Below are 25,259 nucleotides of genomic sequence, written 5' to 3' on the forward strand. Positions count from 1 at the left end.
GGGCGAGATCCTGTCTCAAAAAAAATAATTATTATTATAATTATTTAAATAAAAATTTAACTGAAGAAGGGAAATTATTCTATATACATTCTAAAAATATTAATCTATAAGGCAGTATCAAAAATTGATCCAGATAATAGCACAGAGAAATATTAAAAGGTAAATAATAAAAGGGAAGTTAAGAGAGAAAGAAGAGGAATTAAGAGGATCCAACATATATCTCATAAAAGTTCCAAAAGACACAAAGGAGGAAAAAGACAAAGAAGAAATATTTGCAGGAAAATGGCTGAAATTTTCCAAGAATTGAAGGAAGAAATAAGTATTCAGATTAAAAGTATACCTTAAGTGTCAAATGAGAAAAAACAAAAATAAAACTCCTTTGTAAACACATCATGGTGAAACTTAAGACATCAAAAGCAAAGAAAGATAATCTACAAAATTACCAAGTCAAGAAAGATTACCAATAAAGAATAACAAGTCTATTGACAGCAGATTTCTTAACAGCAACAAGAGATGCTAGAAAATAATTATAGCTTTAAAATACTGATAGAAAGTAATTATCAATCTACCATCTCTATAAAGTATCACTTAAGAGTAAAGGCAAGAGCACAGTGGCTCACGCCTGTAATGCCAGCACTTTGGGAGGCGGAGGCGGGCAGATCACCTGAGGTCAGGAGTTCAAGACCAGCCTGGCCAACTTGGTGAAACCCCATCTCTACCAAAAATACAAAAATTAGCTAGGTGTGGTGGCACACACCTGTAATCCCAGCTACTCAGGAGGCTGAGGCAAGAGAATCACTTGAACCCAGGAGGCAGAGATTGCAGTGAGCCAAGATTGTGCCACTGCACTCTAGCCTGGGCGACAGAGCAAGACTCTGTCTCAAAAAAAATAAAAAAGAAATATGTTAAGAGAGTAAATTCTGGCTGGGCATGGTGGCTCATACCTGTAATCCCAGCACTTTGGGAGGCTAAGGCGGGCAGATTACCTGAGGTCGGGAGTTCGAGACCATCCTGGCTAACATGGTGAAACCCTGTATCTACTAAAAATACAAAAATTAGGCAGGTGTGGTGGCAGGTGCCTATAATCCCAGCTACTCGGGAGGCTGAGGCAGAAGAATCGCTTGAGCCTGGGAGGTGGAGGTTGCAGTGAGCCAAGATCACACCACTGCATTCCAGCCTGGGTGACAGAGTGAGACTCTGTCTTAAAAAAAAAAAAAAAGTAAAGGCAAAATAAAGATATTTTCATATATGTAAAACCTAAAAAGATTATAACCCATAGGCCTCTCCACTGAATGGACTAAAGAATATATTTCAGCAAGATGAAAAGAGAATGAATAAGTGAGATACAAGTAATAAAGGCAGGAGGAAGACGTAAAGAAAGGGGCAGAAGAAGAGGTAAAATTGTTTAAAAAATATAATTAATCACTAAAAAAAATTTAGAAACTAAATTTCTCTCCTCAAAAACTACTGAAATAAGATTAAAAAATAAAGGCTGGGCGCGGTGGCTCACGCTTGTAATCCCAGCACTTTGGGAGGCCGAGGCAGGCGGATCACAAGGTCAGGAGATCGAGACCACGGTGAAACCCCGTCTCTACTAAAAATACAAAAAATTAGCCAGGTGTGGTGGCGGGCGCCTGTAGTCCCAGCTACTCGGAGAGGCTGAGGTAGGAGAATGGCGTGAACCCGGGAGGCGGAGCTTGCAGTGAGCCGAGATCGCGCCACTGCACTCCAGCCTGGGTGACAGAGCAAGACTCCGTCTCAAAAAAAAAAAAAAAAAAGCATCATGATTTATATTGATATTTATTCTTTTGTATTTATCAAATTAAAATAAAATTTTACAAATGAAGAGAAGAAACACAGAACTATGGTTCTAGACAACTACTACAAGAAAGATGGGAGGGAGAATGTCAGGACAAAACCAAAGCGTGCTGCAGCACTTTTCTTTCATGGGAGGGAGAAAAACTTTAGTAACTTCAAGTTTATCAGGAAGAATATACAGTCAAAATGTATGATAAGAATTCAAGGGTAATTGCTAATGAATGAAAATATGACCTAAAGCTTCTAAATCAGTAGAGAAAACAGTAAATTGGGTGGGAGGGGAATATAAACTTTGTTAATCTAGCAGAAAGCAAGAAAGAAGTAAAAGGAAATGAAAACAAGCTACACTAAAGAAAGAAAAAAAAATAAAAATGCATTCAAATGAATTTGTCAAATACAAAGTCATTAAACTTGCAAATGAAAATAGACTATCAGCCAGGCACAGTGGCTCACGCCTATAATCTCAGCACTTTGGGAGGCCAAGAAAGGTAGATTGCTTAAGTTCAGGAGTTTGAGATTAGCCTGGGCAACATGGCGAAACTCTGTCTCTAGAAAAATCCAAAAAATTAGCTGGGTGTAGTGGCACATGCCTGTGTTCCCAGCTACTTAGGAGTCTGAGGTGGGAGGATCACCTGAGCCCAGGAGGTCGAGGCTGCAGTGAGCCATGATTGTACCACTGCATTCCAGCCTGGGCAACAGAGAAAGACCCTCTCTCAAAAAAAAATAAATAAAATAGACTATCAGATTAGATTGTTACAATCGACCTGCTGCTTGCTGCTCATAAGAGACACAACTAAAACAAAATGACCAGGAAATCTGAAATAAAAAGATATGGAAAAAGACACAGCAGGCAAATATTAAACAAAAGATTGCTGGTGTCAGGATAGTCATACCTGGCAAATAAAATTTAAGAGAAAATGATGTTGCTCAGAGAAGCAACATCAGAACGACATCTGATCTGGTGATCACATGGTGGATGACCCCTGTTCTAGATCCTGAGCTCCTGTCGTAGGGAATGAGAACCATCCCTCAAGAGGGTAAGTTTCACAGAGACATGGGATAGTCTGTGGCCTTCACCACCACATTAGCACTACGTATACCCATGCTGCATGGCCAAGTGCCTGGCACGTACCAGGAGTTCAGTAATACTGAATTAATCACATCTCTGAACTCTCACTGCTTGAGAGAAACCCCAGTATATTTTGTGTACCCTCAGAGGTAAACATAGGGCAGAAATGCTGGTCGAGGACTGCCTGTGTCACTTCCTCAAGTTCTGGATGGCAGCTGACACCCCTCCATCTTCCCTCCTCCATCCCTGACAACATGTTCCCAGTCCTCTCTATTTTGTGGGTGCAATTATGTAGAATAAGATTAGAAAATTCCATTGAAAAATATCTAAGGTTGAGGATCTTGAAGCATAACACAAGAGCTGTACTTCCAGGGTTCATGTTCATTCCTGGGATAAGTAAAAAGGGAAGACAGAGAGAGAGAGAGAAAAAAAAAAAAATTCAAGCAACACAGACTTTTTGAGACAGATAATAATCACTTCATTTTCCATAGGGGGAAAAAAAGTCAGAGTTGTCAGTTACTTTCAGAAATAACTTTAGATTCAATTCCAAAACTGAGAAAATAATAAAAATGCATTTGACTCTGCCAATAAGCTCTACCTTACTGACAGGCAGCTTTGAATGAATTTTGATGGGAGGTGGCTTTTCTGAATGAAATTACTAAGTTAAGATCAATAATTGTACCTTCATATTTCTTAGGCAAAGCCTTCTCTTTGCTATTAATACGATGTTTTTCACTCCAAAACAGAAGGGAAAGAAGCAAAGGAAATAAAAATGCATGCTCTCTAGTCCACCACCTTCCTTAGAATCATCTTGAGAGGTTAAGATAATCTCCAGCTGTGACTGAGGAAGAGTGACTTGCACAGGATTCCAGTCAGCGATGGTGGAGAGACCATAATCTGAATTTTTATCTGTCCTTTTCTCCAAGGAATACCTTAATGCTTAGCAAGGGAGACTTTTTAAGTGAAGCCAAGTAAATTGCTGTGCACATGTAAGAGTGTTAGAAACAAAGAAATAGATTCACAAAAGGAAAAGTTAGATCAATAACAGGCAAATAAAAATTCCTATCTGCACATCAGAATCCATTTCCTGCCATAATTTAGCCCTGATATTTAATTGTCTATAGCCCATAAAAGTGGGCCAGTTGTTTCTGCTTCCGGCCTTTATTCATTTCCCCTAACGGGGTTGGAGGTGTGACTGAATATACAATAGTTGTTTTGAAATGTAAGTTTGCCAGGGAAAAAAATAGAGGTAAGAATAGAGAGGAAGCTGAGAAACAGCTATTCCATTTGTTTGCATATTTAGGATTTTTTTCTAATTGACAGGGATGGAGGGAAGCAAACTTGGATTTTTTTGTTCTTTTGTATTGTAAGATGTATATCTAAAAGGTTCTAAAACATACAGCTAAGGACTACTGAAAAGTGAATCCCATGAAGTCACCACCAAGAGCAGGAAACGGAACCCTGCAGGAGCCTTTCAAACCTTCAGGGAGCATAATTCCTCCCTCCCCTCTAAGAAGAAACACCATCATGTTTTTTGTCACAATGACTTCCTTGCATTTCTTTATGGTTCTTCTAATTGCTTAAACGCCCCCAAAGAAATGGAGTTTGTTTTTGCTTGTTTTTGAATGTCACACATAGTATTACAGTGAATGTCTTTGTTGTGTCTAGTTTTCTTTTTTTTTTGTATTTCAAAATAAAAACTGTATTTTTGCTTTTCTTTTTTTTTTCATTTTTGTTTTTGTACAAGATTCAATAGTTATCACATATTAACTTATACACAACGGGATCAACCTCCTCCATGCTGCTTCAAGTCCACATGTTCAGGCTATAGTCCCCAATATTATTTTCTGAGAAATATATTACCACAGTTTGATTTAAATATAGATACAGTATATAATACTTGTCTCTGGGAAAAATCAAATTTTAATATGCAAAAGTTTATATAATACAGAAATGGATAAAACTACAGTAGGCACACAACCTAATTATGACTTGTGGATGGTGATTTCTACATACTCTCCTACTGTAAATGAATAGTTAAAAGTCTTAAGAAGATTTTACTTATATGTGCACTTGTGTCCACCTTATCCCATATACTGTACATGTCTATTGACAGTCTGGGAATTTAAAGGTGCAGCCCTCGAGAGATTGTTAAATCACTAAAAAAAGGAAACAATTAGGCTCTATTGGGCAAGAAAAACACTCACAAAATTTCCATTTTAAATTTCATATCAGTAGGAAAGTATTAAAAATAATTTTCTGTATATACATATGGGTATATGTATATATTGAATTACACATATGTCCCACATTATCAATACAATTCAAATGCAGACATTTTGGTGAGTTTTTTCATTAAATGATCACTGTCAAAATTTAAAAATATTTTATTACATCATTAAAATAATTCACTTGCCATTTCAACAGCTTACACTGTTTTTTAAATTTTTTTAACTCTTCATAACTAAACTCCCTGATCCCTAGTGTTAAATCCCCTATTTAAATTAAAACTTGGTGCTCTTTGTTACTCAGAAACTGATGGATAAAATCACATTTACTTCAAAATTCCATCAATCAAATACATTTTGTTACCTGATTTATCAGAGAATGTTGTGTCTAGTTTTCACCCAATCGATTTGTTAAATTTAGCCACGCCATTGCACATAGATGTAGTTCATTTATTTTCATTGCAAAACTGTATTCCATTGTATGAAAATAACACAATTTTCATCCTCTATTCAACTGGTGATGGACATTTGGATGGTTTTCCATTTGGGGTTATTTCAAACAAAGCTGAACATTCTTGAACATGTGTCCTGGTACACATGTGAAGGAGAGTCTTTTGGACAGATGTTCAAGAATGTTCAGCCTGGGAGTGGAATTGGTGAGTCATGGGGTGTTTGCTTCTTTAATTTTGCTAGTTACTGCCAAACTATTTTCCAAGGTGCATACATCAATTATCATCTCACCAGCTGTGTATGAGAGCTCCAATGTCTGAATGCCTGAGAAATTGGCAAATAGCTTTTTCTTGTTTAAATTAAAAGGCATGTAGTAGATCATGAAGAGAGGAAATACAGAGGATGCTTGTGCTTAGGCATACTGCAAAGCATACAGACTTTAAACCATACATGATTGAATCCCCCCTCCGTATTAACTATGCAGCCTTACCTTGTTTGCTTACCCTCCTCAGTTTTCCTTTATGTAAAACGGGAATACCTATTTCAAGGCTATTTGAAGGATTAGATAAAATATATTTACAGTGCCCAACCTAGTAACTGACACAAAGCAGGCATGCAACAATCATTAGCTGTCAATATCATTCTCTTTCTTACTTATTTCCAAAACCAGAGCTGAAGAATCAACGTTCCAGTTTCTCTGAACAAGCTATGAGGGCAGAGAACTACACCCTGCAGATTTTTTTTTCTGGTTTTACTTATCTGTTTGTTTTGTGGTACCAGAGCTGAGAAATGCATCTTGAATAAATAAGATCAGAGAAACACAAACCTTCCTTTAGGTCCTTTAGAACTCTAAATCCAAATATCAAATCATGTGCAGCAAAAGGTATTGCAAATCTCTCACAAAGGATTTAAAAAAGAATGACCAGAAAGCAACTTAAAACTATTTTCAATAAAGCTAAAATGGGACAAGTAAATATTCTAACAGATTTAAATTTGACAAATTTCATTCACTCACTATGATCAAGAGGAATAAGTTCCCACCTCATTCAGAAGCAGGTGTGCTATCGAGAATGTTCTAAATATTCCCTTAGAGTCATTCATTCACATCAGGCTTACTATAACAACGACGACTGACTCTTGATTATTTAAGACTCAGTTAAAGAGTTACCTCCTTTCATTCTGAGTTATTGTGCCATTTTCTAGCTTTTTAACTGTGGTCGCTAGTACTTTATTGGCATCATTGGCAAAGTCTAAGTCTCGAACTTCAGACAGTGGAACAGACACGATGGCGAACGCTTCTTTATCTTCTTTGGTTTGGCAGGTTCCAATCTGAAATGTGTTTTTCCATTAAGATTAGTTTTATAAACAACTATACAATATTCTTTGAAGACTAACACATCTAGTACTGTTTAAGAAATATAAGACAAGAATAGATCATCCGAACACAGTAACTCACACATTCATCATCCACTATGAAAGGCTGCACGGACACAGAGATTTCCTGTGCCCACTTCCTGCCCTGTTCCCAGAGCTCCACTGGAAACCTCTCCCTTTCACACTTGCCCTCTGCTTCAGTTTCGACAGAGTAGAGAAAAGGCACTCCCGGATTCTACTCCTCCATGCATATGCTGCTACCATTCTTTTTGGTGTCTCTCTAGCATCCTCCTGAATCACAGCTTTGCTGCCTCCAACCCATTTAGATCAGCTACTTAAGCAACTGGCAGACATGCATGCTTGATGAAATTAATTGCAATGATGTCTAATATTGGTGAAGATGGAGTATAAGGAAGATGTCACGCAGCATTCCTAATCCTATTCTCATGGCATTTGGCTGAAAATTAAACCATCTTCAGTGACATTTACCTTTAACATAACAGGCCTCTCTTCATCTGTGTCTATGGGAATACTAGTACTGGTTACCCATGTGTTGGTGCATAAATGCCTTAACCGAACATATGAGTTCCTAAAAGCAAAACAATATAAAAAAACAAATTATAAAAAATTAGCACACTTACATATTGACATCTTTAACAGTTTCACATATGATATGAACATAAATATATATTAACTAGTAGTTGACTCAAGATCCCTCTGCTTTAAGGGGAGATTCTGAATTATAGACTATTTCAAAGCATGCAGCATTTTTACCTAGGCTAGTAGTTCTCAAAGTCTGGTCTCTAGACCAGTGGCATCAGCATTGCCTGGGAGCTTGTTAGAAATACGAATTCTGAAACTTCATCCCCATCAACTGAATCAGAAACTTTGGGGGTATGGCCCAACAATGAGTGGTTTAATAGGTCCTCCAGGCAGTTCTGATGCATGCTAAACTAAGAACATTGATCAAATAACCAACTCAGCTAACACTGCTGGCAGACAGTAGTGTAGTTTAATTATCCACATGTGAAAGTAATGTACAATCCTCATTATTTGTGGCTTCTGTACTTGTGAATTCTTCTGCTCACTAAAATTTATTTGTAGCCCTCAAATCAATATTCAAGGAGCTTTTGTGGTCATTCCAGGACATACATAGAGTGGCAAAAATTTAAGTGGCCCAGTAGGCACATTTCCAAGCTGAAGTGGAACAAGGTGATGCTCTGCCTTCTCGTCTCAGCTCTCATGCTATAAACAAGTGTCCTTTTTGTGGTCTATTTTAGTGCCATGTTTTCCACATTTCACAATAAGATGGCCCCCACGTGAGGTGTAGAAGTGCCATCTAGTGTTCCTAAAGCACAAGAAGGCTGTGATGTGCCTTACAAAGAAAATACTTGTGCTAGATGAGCTTCATTCATGCATGAGTTATAGTGCTGTTGACCACGAGTTCAATGTTAATGAATCAGCAACGTATATTAAATAAGGTGTATTTAAACAGAAGCACACATAGAACAAGGCTATGTATTGGTCAACAAAAATGTTGTGACCAGAAGCTCACAGGAACCTAACTGTGTATTTCCCCTAGGAACAATGGTTCAGTATTTGCTAATTCCATGTACGAATTTTAAAAACTGACCAGATATGAACTGTGAGAGACTGCCTAAGAAAGGACACCTAGAACTCCATCCTACTCAAGTATTACCATTTTTAGTAAATCTTTTATAATCTTTTGTTATTTCTTTAACAAATAATGTGTATAGTGTCTATTAAAAGAAAAGCACAGTAAGTACTCTGCCTTCAAGTTGCTTACAGATCAGTGTAAAGATAAGGCATAAATACATCTTAAAACATAAGGTAAAAAGCATTAGGGCCAAGAAAAGAAAACCAAATAAAATGCCAAGGGCCTCAGGCAAAGAGATACATTCAACAACCTGGTTCTGCTCCTTTATAAAAGTAGATAAAATACAAACTGAGCTTCAAATATCTAAAATAGCAGTTCTCCAATCTTTGTTCAAGTAACTAGAAATTCTGAAATGCCTCTGTTTTATCACTTGGCATCTTCTGCATTGAATTACACAGGAGATGTAATTCGTACTCAGTTGTCATCAGGTCCCGAAGTGATTTAGCACAGAATAAAGTTTAAGCAGCACTGGACTTAAAGTTTGAGAAACACTGGACTCCACAGTGGAATCACTTGGGTAACAAATGCTCTAAAAAGAGTAAAGCCTGCACCCCACCTGTGAGACTCTGATTTCATTGGTCTCAGTGTGGCCAGGGCATGGTGAAGTGTCAACACTACCCAGGTGATTCTAACTTACAGTCAACTTGAGAACCACTGTTCTAACTCAGTCTCTAGTTTCTGATCTGTAAGGGTTACTGCCAGTATTCAATAAGACAATATTTATTAAGAACTTGACATAGGACTTAGTACATAAAAAGTGCTCAAGAGTTATATTATAATAGTAGTTATTATTAAGCATTAATTAATGTTGGCTTGAATACAATTAATGACAGATGAATCGATGTTAATACAAAATTCTGCACTATACTGAATAGGGCTTCCACAGTTCTGAAAAGTAATAGATTAATGATTCCATATAAAGGGAGGCTTGGTGGCCCTCATCATGGTTCTATACACTTTCTAGTAAGACCATTTTATCATTTCCTTAAGCAAATTCTCTTGGTTGGAGTTCAAAAAGGACTCCCTTTTTGCTAACTTAAATCTAAAATAAGTAAAGTCATAGTAAGGATTGATTAAGGTCCCAGTCCTGGGAGGAGAAAGCTAGAGTCCTGGGTCAGGTAAAACGCAAGGGGATCTCTTTATAGGCTTATATTGATGGGACAAAAAAGAGTGAGAGATGGACTCTTATAAGGTATGAAATTCAGCAACATTTCTCCATGAATGAGAATAGCCATAAAACACCCTGGGAAGCTCTACCAGCAATGTTTCTCAATAGTGTTATTATAGTAACTTTTTACCCTCCCTGGAGGAAACCCACACAATGTCTGCCTTTTTGCATAGGTGCCTTCAGCTTCACCACTGCCATCTGCCAAGGCCAAGCACAATACTGCTCCATCGAGGCCAATTTAGAGCCATCCCACTAACCCTAATAATATGGGCAAGACTCCTCGCTGCATCTAGAGAGTGCATCATACCCTTATGGTTGAAAGATGGACAGTTGCAGACTAAAAAGCTTAACTAAACTAGTCAAATTCAGCCTGGGCATGGTGGCTCATGCCTGTAATCTCAGCATTTTGAGAAGCTGAGGCGGGTGGATCCCTCGAGCCCAGGAGCTCAAGACCAGCCTGGGCAATATGGCAAAATATCATCTCTACAAAAATATACAAAAATTAGCAGAGCATGGTGGTGCATGCCTATAGTCCCAGCTACTCAGGAAACTGCGGTGGGAGAATCACCTGAGTACCACAGGTAGAGGATGCAGTGAGCCATGATTGTGCCTCTGCACTACAACCTGGACAACAGAGTGAGATCCTGTCTCGAAAAAGATAAATAAATGAAAAGTAAAATAAAATGGTCAAATTCAAGCAAAAGAAGGTAAGATACTGTCTTACTTAAGTTCTGGCAATCTCATTTCCAGTCCCACAACCCCTCACTCACGTATGTCTAATTACTCTGGCCTTCTCACTGGTCCTTAAAAACACCCAGTAAATTTCAACATTTTTCATTTCGTGTTCCTGCTGCTTGAAATGTTCCTCCCAGGAAGAGAGGACTTGATTCCTTAATTCATTCAGATCGTTATTCAAACGTACTAACTCAGAGAGGCCACAGTTGAACACTCCTACCTAATAGAACTCTCCATACCCTCCATTTTTTCTTCAAAGCACTTTTATTACCTGACCTTATATTAACATTTTATGTCTATTGTTTTGTTTATTGCCTGTCTCCCCCATTTGAATGCGAGAATATAACCAGTTTGTTCACTGTTGTCTTCCCAATACCTGGAATGTAATGGATGTTCAATAGATATTTGTTGACTGAATGACTACATAAATGAACAAATGGATGAATGAAATGGGAAATCTGACATAATAAAAATAAATGATAAATATATAAATAGAAATGCTTTTATATTATTTTTCATTTTAGTAACCAAAGGCTGTACAAGTAATAAGAATAAATGATTCTTATAAATTTTTCAGAATTTCTTTGGTCCTGCACATTTTAATTATTTATAAGAATAAAACAAACTATGTAAACCTCCTCACAGAAGAGGCACAATGTTTTACACATTTTTTCTTCATTTATGTTTGCTCCCTTGATATCATACAAATATATTAATATTATTATTTTCATTCCTCGCCTACTGGTATAATTATTCAAAGAAACATCTTATAACCATAATTTTTTTTTTACCTTGGAACCAGGCAGTCAGCTCTCTGAAGAGTTGTGGCATCTAGTTCAAAAAGGGATGCAATGTCATTGCCATGTGGGACTGAAACCAAAGTATACATGATCTTCTCTCCTGCCTGGCGTTTTTTCTTTGAAGTTGGAAGATCTCCATCTCTCTGTTGAGGAAGTACAAGCTTATTTACTTTTATCATGTTTCTTGCTAAACTCTCCAATTAATCAGATGATAAGGTTTAAATGTGCATATTATTTATTCCTTGGATTGGAGAGGTGTCTATTTCACATCATCCAGAAACACTAGCTCTAGCCCGACAGCCGTTGAGGTAATTACTATCAACAGTGATGAGTCCCACACTCCTAGGGTGGGGTGGCTTGATCTGCCCACATCATTACGGCACTAACAGTACCAATAGTTATGGACCCTTCCCTCGTTCTCTTAAACCTATTTACAAAGTAGTAATTTTGACCGTTCCACAGTTAAAACAAACACAGAGAAGAGCCTATGTGTTGAATCACCTAGATTTCTGAAGTTAAAGTAAGCATGGCAGTGTGCAGGAGTTCATACCTAACTCCCCAGGCATAGTAATACTTGGAGAGGAGCAGAATCAACAGCAACATTCCCATTCACCACCTGCTTGCTCCCCTAGATTCAAGAACATACTATAATTGCATAAGAAATAAAATAAAACAAGGCTTCTCCACACATAGAAGCCTTCATAATGATGTGAAACTTGTCAATGCTTCCAGCACACCCTACCATTTTAAGCAGAAACCAACACGAGATTAATGAGTATGTGTTTTTACTTGAACTTCCCCAAGTCCCAGTACCCCATGGAAGAACTGGTTGCATGAGAAACCAAAATGGGATGCAATGTAAGCCTGGTAGTTAGTAGATAAAATAGTGACTTACATATATTTTTATCTACTAACTACACATATTTTATCTATTAACTACACATATCTTTATCTACTATTTTATAGATAAAAATAGTGACTTACACATATTTATTAAAACAGATGAAATTTGAAAACTAGAGTGGAAGAGAGAAAGACAGACAGACACCGTCACTGCACTATCACAGGAAGGTAAATGAAACTGAGGGAAGGAAGGGATGCTCAAAAGGCAAATGCAAGCGGCCTGTATCCATGGACAAGCATTTCTTTAACGGCTGCTGTGACAAGATATTACCCCTGATCATACCAGAACATTCACTTGGAGTCCCTACCCCCTCCCAGAGATTGCTAATATCATTTTACTTGGATCAAAAAGCCTTGCAGTTTCGTTTCTGGCCTCTTCTGTAAATGGTGCACAAACTGGTGGCACCATTGAAATGGGAATGGGCAGAGGGAACTGCCAGGGTTCCTCAACGGGAGCAGGATTGTTATCTGCTAAAGCCCTCACAGCCTCGGAGCACCAGGTAGCTCCTGTCATCTTTGACTTCTCTGTCTTCCACAGAGACCAAAATTCAGAGTTAATGAAAGCAGGGGTTCAGCAAACTCTCCACAAAGAGGGACCCTCGTAATAGTAGTTTCTAATTTGTAAATATAAACTCTGTTTATTGACTAGAAAAGGGCATACTTAGCATACTATACATCATAAGGGAGTATGGGCATGTAGGAAGGAAGAAAATGCAGAAACAGTTAGCAAATAATACTTCTGAATTTTTTTTTTAAGACAAGGTCTCACTCTGTTGCCCAGGCTGGAGTGCAGTGACACAATCAAGGCTCACTATCGTCTCGCTCTCCAGGGCTCAAGAGATCCTCCCACCTCAGCCTCCTGGGTAGCTGGGACTACAGATGTGTGCCACCACACACCACACCAACAATTTTTATAATTGTTGTAGTGACTGGACCTCACTATGTTGCTGAGGCTGGTCTCGAACTCTTGAGCTCAAGCGATCCTCCCTGCTTGGCCTCCCAAAGGCTGGGATTATAGGCGTGGGCCACTGCACCTGGCTGATATTTCTGAATTTATACAAAGCTTCTCACAATACCAAAGCCATTCTTTTGGTTGTTCTCATTAATCCCACAACAAAAAATTTAAGAGAGAGAAAGGTAAGCATTATAATTTCCATTGAGCGAAGAGATGAGTGCAGTTACCTAAAAAAGATGAAAGATGAGGGAAGGGGAAAAAGAAAGGGGAGGAAGAAGGAGAAGCAGAGGAAGAAGAAGGAGAAGGGAAAAGAGGGAAAGAAGGAAGGAGAGGAGGTGGGGAGAAAGGATGGAGAACAAGAGGGGAGCAGTGGATGGTAGTAATGAATGCTCAGCCCCAAATTCAACTGACCAAGGCCTGAATCCAAGCCAACCCAAGCCAGAGGCCAGGCATGAGGCCCTTCAATACTGTACGAGTCACTCCTCTAAGAGTAAATAAAAACTCATGGCTAAGACTCTCCCTCAAGTCTTCTGAAAAAGTTATCTTGGGTCTTGGGACCCACTTTCACGGTGATTTGCATGAAGAATGAGGAAGACTAAGAATTGGAGACAAAATATACGAGGGGGAAAATCACCCTCTCATCCCTCAAGAAGAAAGTCTAAATGTCTTTAAATAACCCAATAATGAGAGTAGTCTGTCCAGACAAATGAGTTCCAAGAGATGGCTGGCACAATGGCCTTAATAGCTTAGGATCATGGAATCTCTTCCCAAATAATCTCTAGTAGTAGTTAGCAGCTAACCTCTAGTGGTAGTTGGCAGCTACTCAAGTGAAATTCTATTGAAATTTACTCCCTGGGTTTTAATTAGTCTCTCTAAAGTTTTAGACAGCAGTTTTACAGTTTTATCCTGCATTGCGATTCCCACAATCGGTTGTAAGCATGAGCCTTAAAAAAAAAAAAAAAAAGAGAGCAGGCTAGTTCGAATGGAAAGGTAGGAACGGGGAAAAAGAAGAAAAGGGAAGTGAGTGTGGTACACTAGAAGAAAAACAGGAGAGTGCAAGAAAAATGGCCTGTCGTCCAGTGTTTACCACAGATTCTTTTTATTGGCAGGGAAAAAAATGATGTCTAAAAATATGTGTAGCTTACTGAGGAGTGAGTGCTATGAGTTAATACTATTAACCTATGTTTTAGATGAGAACACTGAGACTTTAGGGGCCAAGTTTGCATAATTCTCATGTGGTGGAGCTGAATAGCAAATCCAGCTCTAGCTGACTCCACAATCCTAACCCATTAACTATTATGCTACAGAGAGACTTTGATAATCAATAAGGCTCTCAGAAAACCATCAACTAACAACCTGGAGAAGATAAACATAAGAGACTCTACATATCTGCCTTTTTTGCTCTACTTCTGCGACTGCCTGTTGCTGGGTTTATTTTTTATTTATTTTATTTATTTTTATTTTTATTTATTTTTTTTTTGAGACGGAGTCTCGCTCTGTTGCCCATGCTGGAGTGTAGTGGTGTGTTCTCGGCTCACTGCAAGCTCCACCTCCCAGGTTCATGCCATTCTCCTGCCTCAGCCTCCCGAGTAGCCAGGACTACAGGTGCCCGCCACCACGCCTGGCTAACTTTTTGTATTTTTAGTAGAGACAGGGTTTCACCATGTTAGCCAAGATGGTCTCAATCTCCTGACCTCGTGATCCACCCACCTCGACATCCCAAAGTGCTGGGATTACAGGTGTGAGCCACCGCACCCAGCCTTGCTGGGTTTATTTTTTTTTTAAAACAAAAGAAAACAAGACGCCAAGAAAAGCGCAGGATCAGATGGCTTCACAGCTGAATTCTACCAAACATTCAAAGAACTAACACCAATCCTTCTTAAACTCTTCCAAAAAAAAAAAAAAAAATGGAAGTAGACAAGATACTACTAAACTTATTTTATGAGGCCATCATTACCCTAATACCAAAGCCAAACAAAGACACCACAAGAAAAAATCTATAGGCCAATATCTCTGATTAATATAGATGCAAAAATTCTCACCAAAATACCAGCAAACCAAATTCAACAACAGGTCAAAAAGTGTATACACCATGACTAAGTGGGATTTATTCCTAGGATGCAAGGTTGGTTTAAACATATGCAAAACTACCAATGTGATATACCACATTAACAGAATAAAACATAAAAACCACATGATCATCTCAATCAATGCAGAGAAAGCACTTGACAAAGTTCAACACGTTTTCATGATAAAAAAAAAACTCTCAACAAAATAGTTGTAGAAGGAAATTTCCTCAACAGGATAAAGGCCATTTATGAAAAGCCCATAGCTGATATCATAGTCAATGGGGAAAACCTGAATGCTTTTCTTCCAAGTACAAGGGAAGACTGCCCACTCTCACCATTTCTATTTAACACAGTACTGGAATTATTAGCAAGAGCACATAGACAAGAAAAAGAAATAAAAATTGGGAAAGAAGGAGTAAAATTATCCCTGTTTCAAGTGACATGATCTTATATGTAGAAATCCTAAAGACCCCACTAAAAACTATTAGAACTAATCAATAAATTTAGTAAAGTTGCAGGATACAAAATGCACATACAAAAATCAGTCACGTTTCTTCTCACCAATAAGAATCTATCTGAAAAGATATCAAGAAAACAATTCCATTTATAATAGCATCAAAGAGAATAAAATATTTAGGAGTAAATTTAACCAAAGAAGTGAAAGATCTGTACTCTGAAAACTATAAAACACAGAGGAAAGAAACTGAAGAAGATACAAATCAATGGAAAGATATCTCATGTTCACAGATTGAAACAATTAATATTATTAAAATGTCCATACTACCTAAAGCAATATCCAGATTCAGTGCAATCCCTATCAAAATTCCAATGGCATTTTCAATTAGAAATAGAAGTAACAACTCTAAAATTTGTATGGAACCACCAAAGACCCAGAGTCATCAAAACAATCTTGAAAAAGAAAAGCAAAGTTGGAGGCATCATACTTCCTGATTTCAAATTATATTACAAAACAACATTAATCAAAACAGTATGTATTGGCATTAAAACAGATACACAAACCAATGGAATAGAATAGAAAGCCCAAAAATAAACCCAAGCATATACAGTCAACTAATTTTTGACAAGGCCATCAAGAAGACACAATGGGAAAGAATAGTGTCTTCAATAAATTGTGCTGGGAAAATGAGACATCCACATGCAAAAAAAATGAAACTGGACCCTTATCGTACTCCATACACAAAAATCAACTCAAAAGATCTGAACATAAGATCTGAAACCAAAAAACTCCTAGAAGAAAACACAGAAGCAAAGCTTCTTCATATTGACGTTGACAAGGATTTTTTGGCTATCTCACCAAAAGCACAGGCAACAAAAGCAAAAATAAATGAAGTGCGACTACATCAGACTAAAAAGCTTCTAAACAGCAAGCTGGGCGCAGTGGCTCACGCCTGTAATCCCAGCACTTTGGGAGGCCGAGGTGGGCGGATCACAACGTCAGGAGATCGAGACCATCCTAGCTAACACGGTGAAACCCTGTCTCTACTAAAAATACAAAAAATTAGTCAGGCGAGGTGGCGGGCGCCTATAGACCCAGCTACTCGGGAGGCTGAGGCAGGAGAATGGCGTGAACCCGGGAGGCGGAGCTTACAGTGAGCCGAGATCGCACCACTGCACTCCAGCGTGGGTAACAGAGAGAGACTCCATCTCAAAAAAAAAAAAAAAAAAAAAAAAAAAAAAATGCTTCTACACAGCAAAGGAAACAATCACAAAAATGAAAAGCCAGCCAACGAGTTAAAAAAATGCATTTGCAAAAGCCAGATAAAAGTTTAATATACAAAATATATAAGGAATTCACAAAACTCAGCCAAGAAACAAATAACTCAATTAAAAACTGAACAAAGGACCTGAATAGACATTTCTCAAAAGGAGACATGCAAACAGCTAACAGGTATATGAAAAGGTGCCCAACAGCACTAATCATCAAGGAAATGCAATCAAAACCACAATGAGATGTCACCTCACACCTGCTAAATGGCTATTTTCGAAAAGACAAGAGATAACAAGTGTTGGGGAAGGTGTGAAGAAAAGGAAACCCTTGTGCATTGTTGGTGGGACCATAGATTGGGACAGCCATTGTGGAAAACAACATGGAAGTTCCTAAAGAAATTAAAAATAGCACTACTATAAGCCCTAGCAGTACCTCTTCTGGGCATATTCCCAAAGGAAATGAAATACCACCTCATAAAGAAACATTGCACTCTCACACTCATTGCAGCATTATTGACAATAGCCAAGACATGGAAACAACCTAAGTATCCATCAACAGATGAATAAAGAAATTTGTGATATGTATAATATACATTTATATACAAAACATGATTCATCCTTGTAAAAGGAGATCCTGCCATTTGTGACAACATGGATGAAACTAGAGAACATTATGCTAAGTAAAACGAGCCATACACAGAAAGGAAAAAAACCACATGCTCTCACTTATATGTGGAATCTAAACAAGAACAACAAAACAGAAAAAATAAAACAAAACACATTACGTAGAAACAAAGAGAATAGAATGATGATTATCAGGAGCAGGGGGAATGGAGAAATAGAGGTCACGGTGTACAAAGTCACATATCTGAAGGATGAATAAGGCTAGAGATCTAATGCACAGCATGCGGAGTATAGTTAATAATCGTGTATTCTATACTGGAAATTTGCTAAGAGAGTCAATTTTAGGTATTTTTATCACAAAAATAAAAGGTAACTATGTGACATGATGGATATGTCAATTTGCTTGACTAGAGTAACATTTTACTATACATATGTGTATCAAAACATCATGTTATATACCTTAACTATATACAGCTTGAAAATGAACAAGAAGCCAGGCAGAGTGGCTCATGCCTATAATCCTAGCACTTTGGGAGGCCCGGGCAGGTGGATCTACCTGAGGTCAGGAGTTCAATACCAGCCTGGGCAACATGGCAAAACCCCATCTCTACAAAAAATAGAAAAATTAGTTAGGCATGAAGGCACACGCCTATGGTCTCAGCTACTCAGAAGGCTGCAGTGGGAGGATCACCTGAGCCTGGGAGGTCAAGGCCGCAGTGAGCCAAGATTGCATCACGGCACTCCAGCCTGGGTGACAGAGCAAAACTCTGTCTCAAAAAGATAAAAAGGAACTCCAGGGTGGAGCCAAGATGGCCGAATAGGAACAGCTCCAGTCTACAGCTCCCAGCATGAGCGATGCAGAAGACAGGTGACTTCTGCATTTCCAACTGAGGAACGCAGCTCCTCACCAGCAACGGAACAAAGCTCGATGGAGAATGAATTTGACGCGTTGAGAGAAGAAGGCTTCAGAAGATCAAACTACTTCGAGCTAAAGGAGGAAGTTCAAACCAATGGCAAAGAAGTTAAAAACCTTGAAAAACAATTAGACGAATGGCTAACTAGAATAACCAATGCAGAGAAGTCCTTAAAGGACCTGATGGAGCTGAAAACCAAGGCACGAGAACTACATGACAAATGCACAAGCCTCAGTAGCCTATGCGATCAACTGGAAGAAAGGGTATCAGCGATGGAAGATGAAATTAATGAAATGAAGTGAGAAGAGAAGTTTAGAGAAAAAAGAATAAAAAGAAATGAACAAAGCCTCCAAAAAATATGGGACTATGTGAAAAGACCAAATCTATGCCTGATTGGTGTACCTGAAAGTGACAGGGAGAATGGAACCAAGTTGGAAAACACTCTGCAAGATATTATCCAGAAGAACTTCCCCAATCTAGCAAGGCAGGCCAACATTCAAATTCAGGAAATACAGAGAACGCCACAAAGATACTCCTTGAGAAGAGCAACTCCAAGACACATAATTGTCAGATTCACCAAAGTTGAAATGAAGGAAAAAATGTTAAAGGCAGCCAGAGAGAAAGGTCGGGTTACCCACAAAGGGAAGCCCATCAGACTAACAGCTGATCTCTTGGCAGAAACTCTACAAGCCAGAAGAGAGTGGGGGCCAATATTCAACATTCTTAAAGAAAAGAATTTTCAACCAGAATTTCATACCCAGCCAAACTAAGCTTCATAAGTTTAGGAGAAATAAAATACTTCACAGACAAGCAAATGCTGAAAGATTTTGTCACCACCAGGCCTGCCCTAAAAGAGCTCCTGAAGGAAGCACTAAACATGGAAAGGAACAACTGGTACCAGCCACTGCAAAAACATGCCAAATTGTAAAGACCATCAAGGCTAGGAAGACACTGCATCAACTAACAAGCAAAATAACCAGCTAACATCATAATGACAGGATCAAATTCACACATAACAATATTAACCTTAAATGTAAATGGGCTAAGTGCTCCAATTAAAAGACACAGACTGGCAAATTGGATAAAGAGTCAAGACCCATCAGTGTGCTGTATTCAGGAAACCCATCTCACGTGCAGAGACACATATAGGCTCAAAACAAAGAGATGCAGGAAGATCTACCAAGCAAATGGAATACAAAAAAAGACAGGGGTTGCAATCCTAGTCTCAGATAAAACAGACTTTAAACCAACACAGATCAAAAGAGACAAAGAAGGCCATTACATAATGGTAAAGGGATCAATTCAACAAGAAGAGCTAACTATCCTAAATATATATGCACCCAATACAAGAGCACCCAGATTCATAAAGCAAGTCCTTAGAGAACTATGAAGAGACTTAGACTTCCACACAGTAATAATGGGAGACTTTAACAACCCACTGTCAACATTAGACAGATCAACAAGACAGAAAGTTAACAAGGATACCCAGGAATTGAACTCAGCTCTGCACCAAGCGGACCTAACAGACATCTACAGAACTCTCCACCATACATCAACAGAATATACATTCTTTTCAGCACCACAACACACCTACTCCAAAACTGACCACATAGTTTGGAAGTAAAGCACTCCTCAGCAAATGTAAAAGAACAGAAATTATAACAAACTCTCTCTCAGACCACAGTGCAATCAAACTAGAACTCAGGATTAAGAAACTCACTCAAAACCACTCAACTATATGGAAACTGAACAACCTGCTCCTGAATGACTATTGGGTACATAATGAAATGAAGGCAGAAATAAAGAGGTGCTTTGAAACCAATGAGAATAAAGACACAACATATCAGAATCTCTGGGACACATTCAAAGCAGTGTGTAGAGGGAAATTTATAGCACTAAATGCCCACAAAAGAAAGCAGGAAAGATCTAAAATTAACACCCTAACATCACAATTAAAAGAACTAGAGAAGCAAGAGCAAACACATTCAAAAGCTAGCAGAAGGCAAGAAATAACTAAGATCAGAGCAGAACTGAAGGTAATAGAGACACAAAAAACCCTTCAAAAAATCAATGAATCCAGGAGCTAGTTTTTTGAAAAGATCAACAAAATTGAAAGTACACTAGCAAGACAAATAAAGAAGAAAACAGAGAAGAATCAAATAGACACAATAAAAAATGACAAAGGGGATAACACCACCGATCCCACAGAAATACAAACTACCATCAGAGAATACTATAAACACCTCTACGCAAATAGACTAGAAAATCTAGAAGAAATGGATAAATTCCTTGACACACACACCCTCCCAAGACTAAACCAGGAAGAAGTTGAATCTCTGAATAGACCAATAACAGGCTCTGAAATTGAGGCAATCATTAATAGCTTACTAACCAAAAAAAGTCCAGGACCAGATGGATTCACAGCCAAATTCTACCAGAGGTACAAGGAAGAGCTGGCACCATTCCTTCTGAAACTATTCCACTCAACAGAAAAAGAGGGAATCCTCCCTAACTCATTTTATGAGGCCAGCATCATCCTGATACCAAAGCCTGGCAGAGACACAACAACAAAGAAAGAATTTTAGACCAATATCCTTGATGAACATTGATGCAAAAATCCTCAATAAAATACTGGCAAACCAAATCCAGCAGCACATCAAAAAGCTTATCCACCATGATCAAGTGGGCTTCATCCCTGGGACGCAAGGCTGGTTCAACATACGAAAATCAATAAACGTAATTCATCATATAAACAGAACCAAAGACAAAAACCACATGATTATCTCAATAGATGCAGAAAAGGCCTTTGACAAAATTCAACAACCCTTCATGTTAAAAACTCTCAATAAATTAGGTATTGACGGGACGTATCTCAAAATAATAAGAGCTATCTACGACAAACCCACAGCCAATATCATACTGACTGGAAAAAAACTGGAAGCATTCCCTTTGAAAACTGGCACAAGACAGGGATGCCCTCTCTCACCACTCCTATTCAACATAGTGTTGGAAGTTCTGGCCAGGGCAATCAGGCAGGAGAAGGAAATAAAGGGTATTCAATTAGGAAAAGAGGAAGTCAAATTGTCCCTGTTTGCAGATGACATGATTGTATATCTAGAAAACCCCACTGTCTCAGCCCAAAATCTCCTGAAGCTGATTAGCAACTTCAGCAAAGTCTCAGGATACAAAATCAATGTGCAAAAATCACAAGCATTCTTATTCACCAATAACAGATAAACAGAGAGCCAAATCATGAGTGAACTCCCATTCACAATTGCCTAAAAGAGAATAAAATACCTAGGAATCCAACTTACAAGGGATGTGAAGGACCTCTTCAAGGAGAACTACAAACCACTGCTCAATGAAATAAAAGAGGATACAAACAAATGGAAGAACATTCCATGCTCATTGGTAGGAAGAATCAATATCGTGAAAATGGCCATACTGCCCAAGGTAATTTATAGATTCAATGCCATCCCCATCAAGCTACCAATGACTTTCTTCACAAAATTGGAAAATACTACTTTAAAGTTCATATAGAACCAAAAAAGAGCCTGCATTGCCAAGTCAATCCCAAGCCAAAAGAACAAAGCTGGAGGCACCACGCTACCTGACTTCAAACTATACTACAAGGCTACAGTAACCAAAACAGCATGGCACTGGTACCACAACAGAGATATAGACCAATGGAACAGAACAGAGCCCTCAGAAATAATGCTGCATATCTACAACTATCTGATCTTTGACAAACCTGACAAAAACAAGAAACGGGGAAACAACTCCCTATTTAATAAATGGTGTTGGGAAAACTGGCTATCCATATGTAGAAAGCTGAAACTGGATCTCTTCCTTACACCTTATACAAAAATTAATTCAAGATGGATTAAAGACTTACATGTTAGACCTAAAACCATAAAAACCCTAGAAGAAAATCTAGGCGATACCATTCAGGTCATAGGCATGGGCAAGGACTTCATGTCTAAAACACCAAAAGCAATGGCAACAAGAGCCAAAATTGACAAACGGGATCTAATTAAACTAAAGAGCTTCTGCACAACAAAAGAAACTACCATCAGGGTGAAAAGGCAACCTACAGAATGGGAGAAAATTTTTGCAACCTACTCATCTGACAAAGGGCTAATATCCAGAATCTACAATGAACTCAAACAAATTTACAAGAAAAAAACAACCCCATCAAAAAGTGGACGAGGATATGAACAGACACTTCTCAAAAGAAGACATTTATGGAGCCAAAAAAAACATGAATCATCACTGGCCATCAGAGAAATGCAAATCAAAACCACAGTGAGATACCATCTCACACCAGTTAGAATGGCAATCATTAAAAAGTCAGGAAACAACAGGTGCTGGAGAGGATGTGGAGAAATAGGAACACTTTTACACTGTTGGTGGGACTGTAAACTAGTTCAACCATTGCGGAAGTCGGTGTGGCAATTCCTCAGGGATCTAGAACTAGAAATACCATTTGACCCAGCCATCCCATTACTGGGTATATAACCAAAGGGCTATAAATCATGCTGCTATAAAGACACATGCACACATATGTTTATTGTGGCACTATTCACAATAGCAAAGACTTGGAACCAACCCAAATGTCCAACAATGATAGACTGGATTAAGAAAATGTGGCACATATACACAATGGAATACTATGCAGCCATAAAAAATGATGAGTTCATGTCCTTTGTAGGGACATAGATGAAGCTGGAAACCATCATTCTCAGCAAACTATCGCAAGGACAAAAAACCAAACACCGCATGTTCTCACTCATAGGTGGGAACTGAACAATGAGAACACATGGACACAGGAAGGGGAACATCACACACCGGAGCCTGTTGTGGGGTAGGGGGAGGGGGGAGGGATAGCATTAGGAGATATACCTAATGCTAAATGACGAGTTAATGGGTGCAGCACACCAACATGGCACATGTGTACATATGTAACGAACCTGCACGTTGTGCACACGTACCCTAAAACTTAAAGTATAATAATAATAAAATTTAAAAAAAAGATAAAAAGGAGAAAAGAAAAAAGAAAAAAAGAGAGGAAGGGAGGCAGGTGGGGAGGAAAGGGAAGGAAGGAAGGGAGGGAGGGAGGGAGGGAGGGAGGGAGGGAGGGAAGGATGGAGGGAAGGGCAAACTCAAAAGTGTGTTGGTTCATTGATCTATATCATGTAGCTCAACATGAAAATCTAGGTGTTATAATAAGATATGGATGGCAAAGACGCAGTTTTCCCTGAAGGCTCTGAAATCTGATGGTGACACTAAAGCCACACTGCTGTCCAACTGCAAACAGCTGATTCAAGAAGGCCTGAACAAGGTCTATGCAATCCTCTTTTACAGGGCCCAGTAGAAGACCATGTGCAAGTAGGAATTCCTTCTCAGGGTTAAAAACTGTAGTGACATCTGATACTGAAGAGGACAATGATTATGAAGAACATGGCATACAAAAGGAAGGAATGAGGAGGTTTAGAAGAGGAAGTGATAGTTCTAAAAGAAAACAAAGGATGTTTGTTTTTAACGATATCCTCAGTAAATGAAAACTTGGGGAGAAATAGACCAGGGGAATTACAGTCACAAAGAAATATTGGAAAAGAGCTTTTTTTCCTGGATTTTGCAATCCTACTGTAGCCAAAAGAAAGAGCCACAGCACACTGAGTGTTGTAAATACATGTGAGAGAAGACTGCCTTGGAATATAAGGACACAGAAGTTATGAACAAGATCAGTCAGTTATACAAATAACCTAAAGGATTTTTGTGACTATTATAGGCAATGGGATTTGGGCACAAGTGGCTTAAGTGGAATATTGGGAAGGCACAAATAAAACATAATATTAACTAAAGAAGATAAAATGTTATCAGTCATACTGAACCATGTTTGAATAAAGGCTTATTAACAGAAGATCAGCATGTAACCCAAATAAATGGAGAATCAAACAGTTTCTCTCACCATTGCCTAGTGTAGATGCAATAAATGGCTTGCTTCTTGGAAAAATAGCATATCCTTACAAGGAGTATGTGTCATCTAATTTCTTGAGTCTCCTGCACCCCAATATTCTAATTTAGCCTTTGATACATATTCTCCTTCAAGAAAAATGCACCAACTGACCCAAATATTTAGATCTATTTGGCAACTGAAAGTTGGCATTGTGGTTTATTCATCAGTCTTTTGTGAGTTTATTTAGAAGGAGTTAATCCTCCTGCATTTATTCCTCTTTTAAAATGCTAATGAAATAAATTTTCTAGACTCATAAGATCAGACTCAGATTCCTACAGAATGCCCTCCTACCCTACTCTCCTTGGTAATGTCTCCCCGTAAAGGCCCAACAAGAGTAATCAGGGATCTCTCTATTTTGACGTTGTCACACTACAACAACTAGACTCTCTTCCAAACACAGAAAAAACTCACCAGTTAGGGTTAATTAAAAGAAGTCACTCCGAATTACTCATACTGCTTAAGACCTGTGGTTTTATTTTAATTACATAGGATAAGTGGAATGCGCTATTCCACCCTTAAATAGTTCACTTAGGTTCTTGGAAAATAGCTTTAATGAAAAGAAAATCTCCATTTACAAATAGCATATAACAATTGTTTATGTGTGAATAAGAGCTTCAAACATGTTTAGAAGTTTTTTAAAACAGTGCTGTAGCCTTAAGCATTCTGCTTTCATTCTCTTGTACTGTGTTAATTTGCTTAATAAACTCTCTTGGTAGACAGTCTGACA

The 25,259-nt window shown here is 38.4% G+C and overlaps 1 protein-coding gene across 3 annotated transcripts in view; it reads right to left on the reverse strand.

Annotated features, from left to right (window-relative positions):
- Positions 1-25,259, reverse strand: part of ITPR2 (inositol 1,4,5-trisphosphate receptor type 2) — a 506,561-nt gene that overhangs the window by 335,979 nt on the left and 145,323 nt on the right. For all 3 annotated transcript variants that reach the window (XM_055280315.2, XM_055280317.2, XM_055280318.2), the window contains exons 11-13: positions 11,312-11,463; positions 7,429-7,528; positions 6,734-6,894 (exon numbers count right to left, since the gene is read on the reverse strand). In XM_055280315.2, the coding sequence (XP_055136290.2) occupies positions 6,734-6,894; positions 7,429-7,528; positions 11,312-11,463 (413 nt within the window). The remainder of the gene's footprint in view (positions 1-6,733; positions 6,895-7,428; positions 7,529-11,311; positions 11,464-25,259) is intronic.

This window comes from Symphalangus syndactylus, chromosome 5, assembly GCF_028878055.3.
Source record: "Symphalangus syndactylus isolate Jambi chromosome 5, NHGRI_mSymSyn1-v2.1_pri, whole genome shotgun sequence".
NCBI classification, from domain to species: domain Eukaryota; kingdom Metazoa; phylum Chordata; class Mammalia; order Primates; family Hylobatidae; genus Symphalangus; species Symphalangus syndactylus.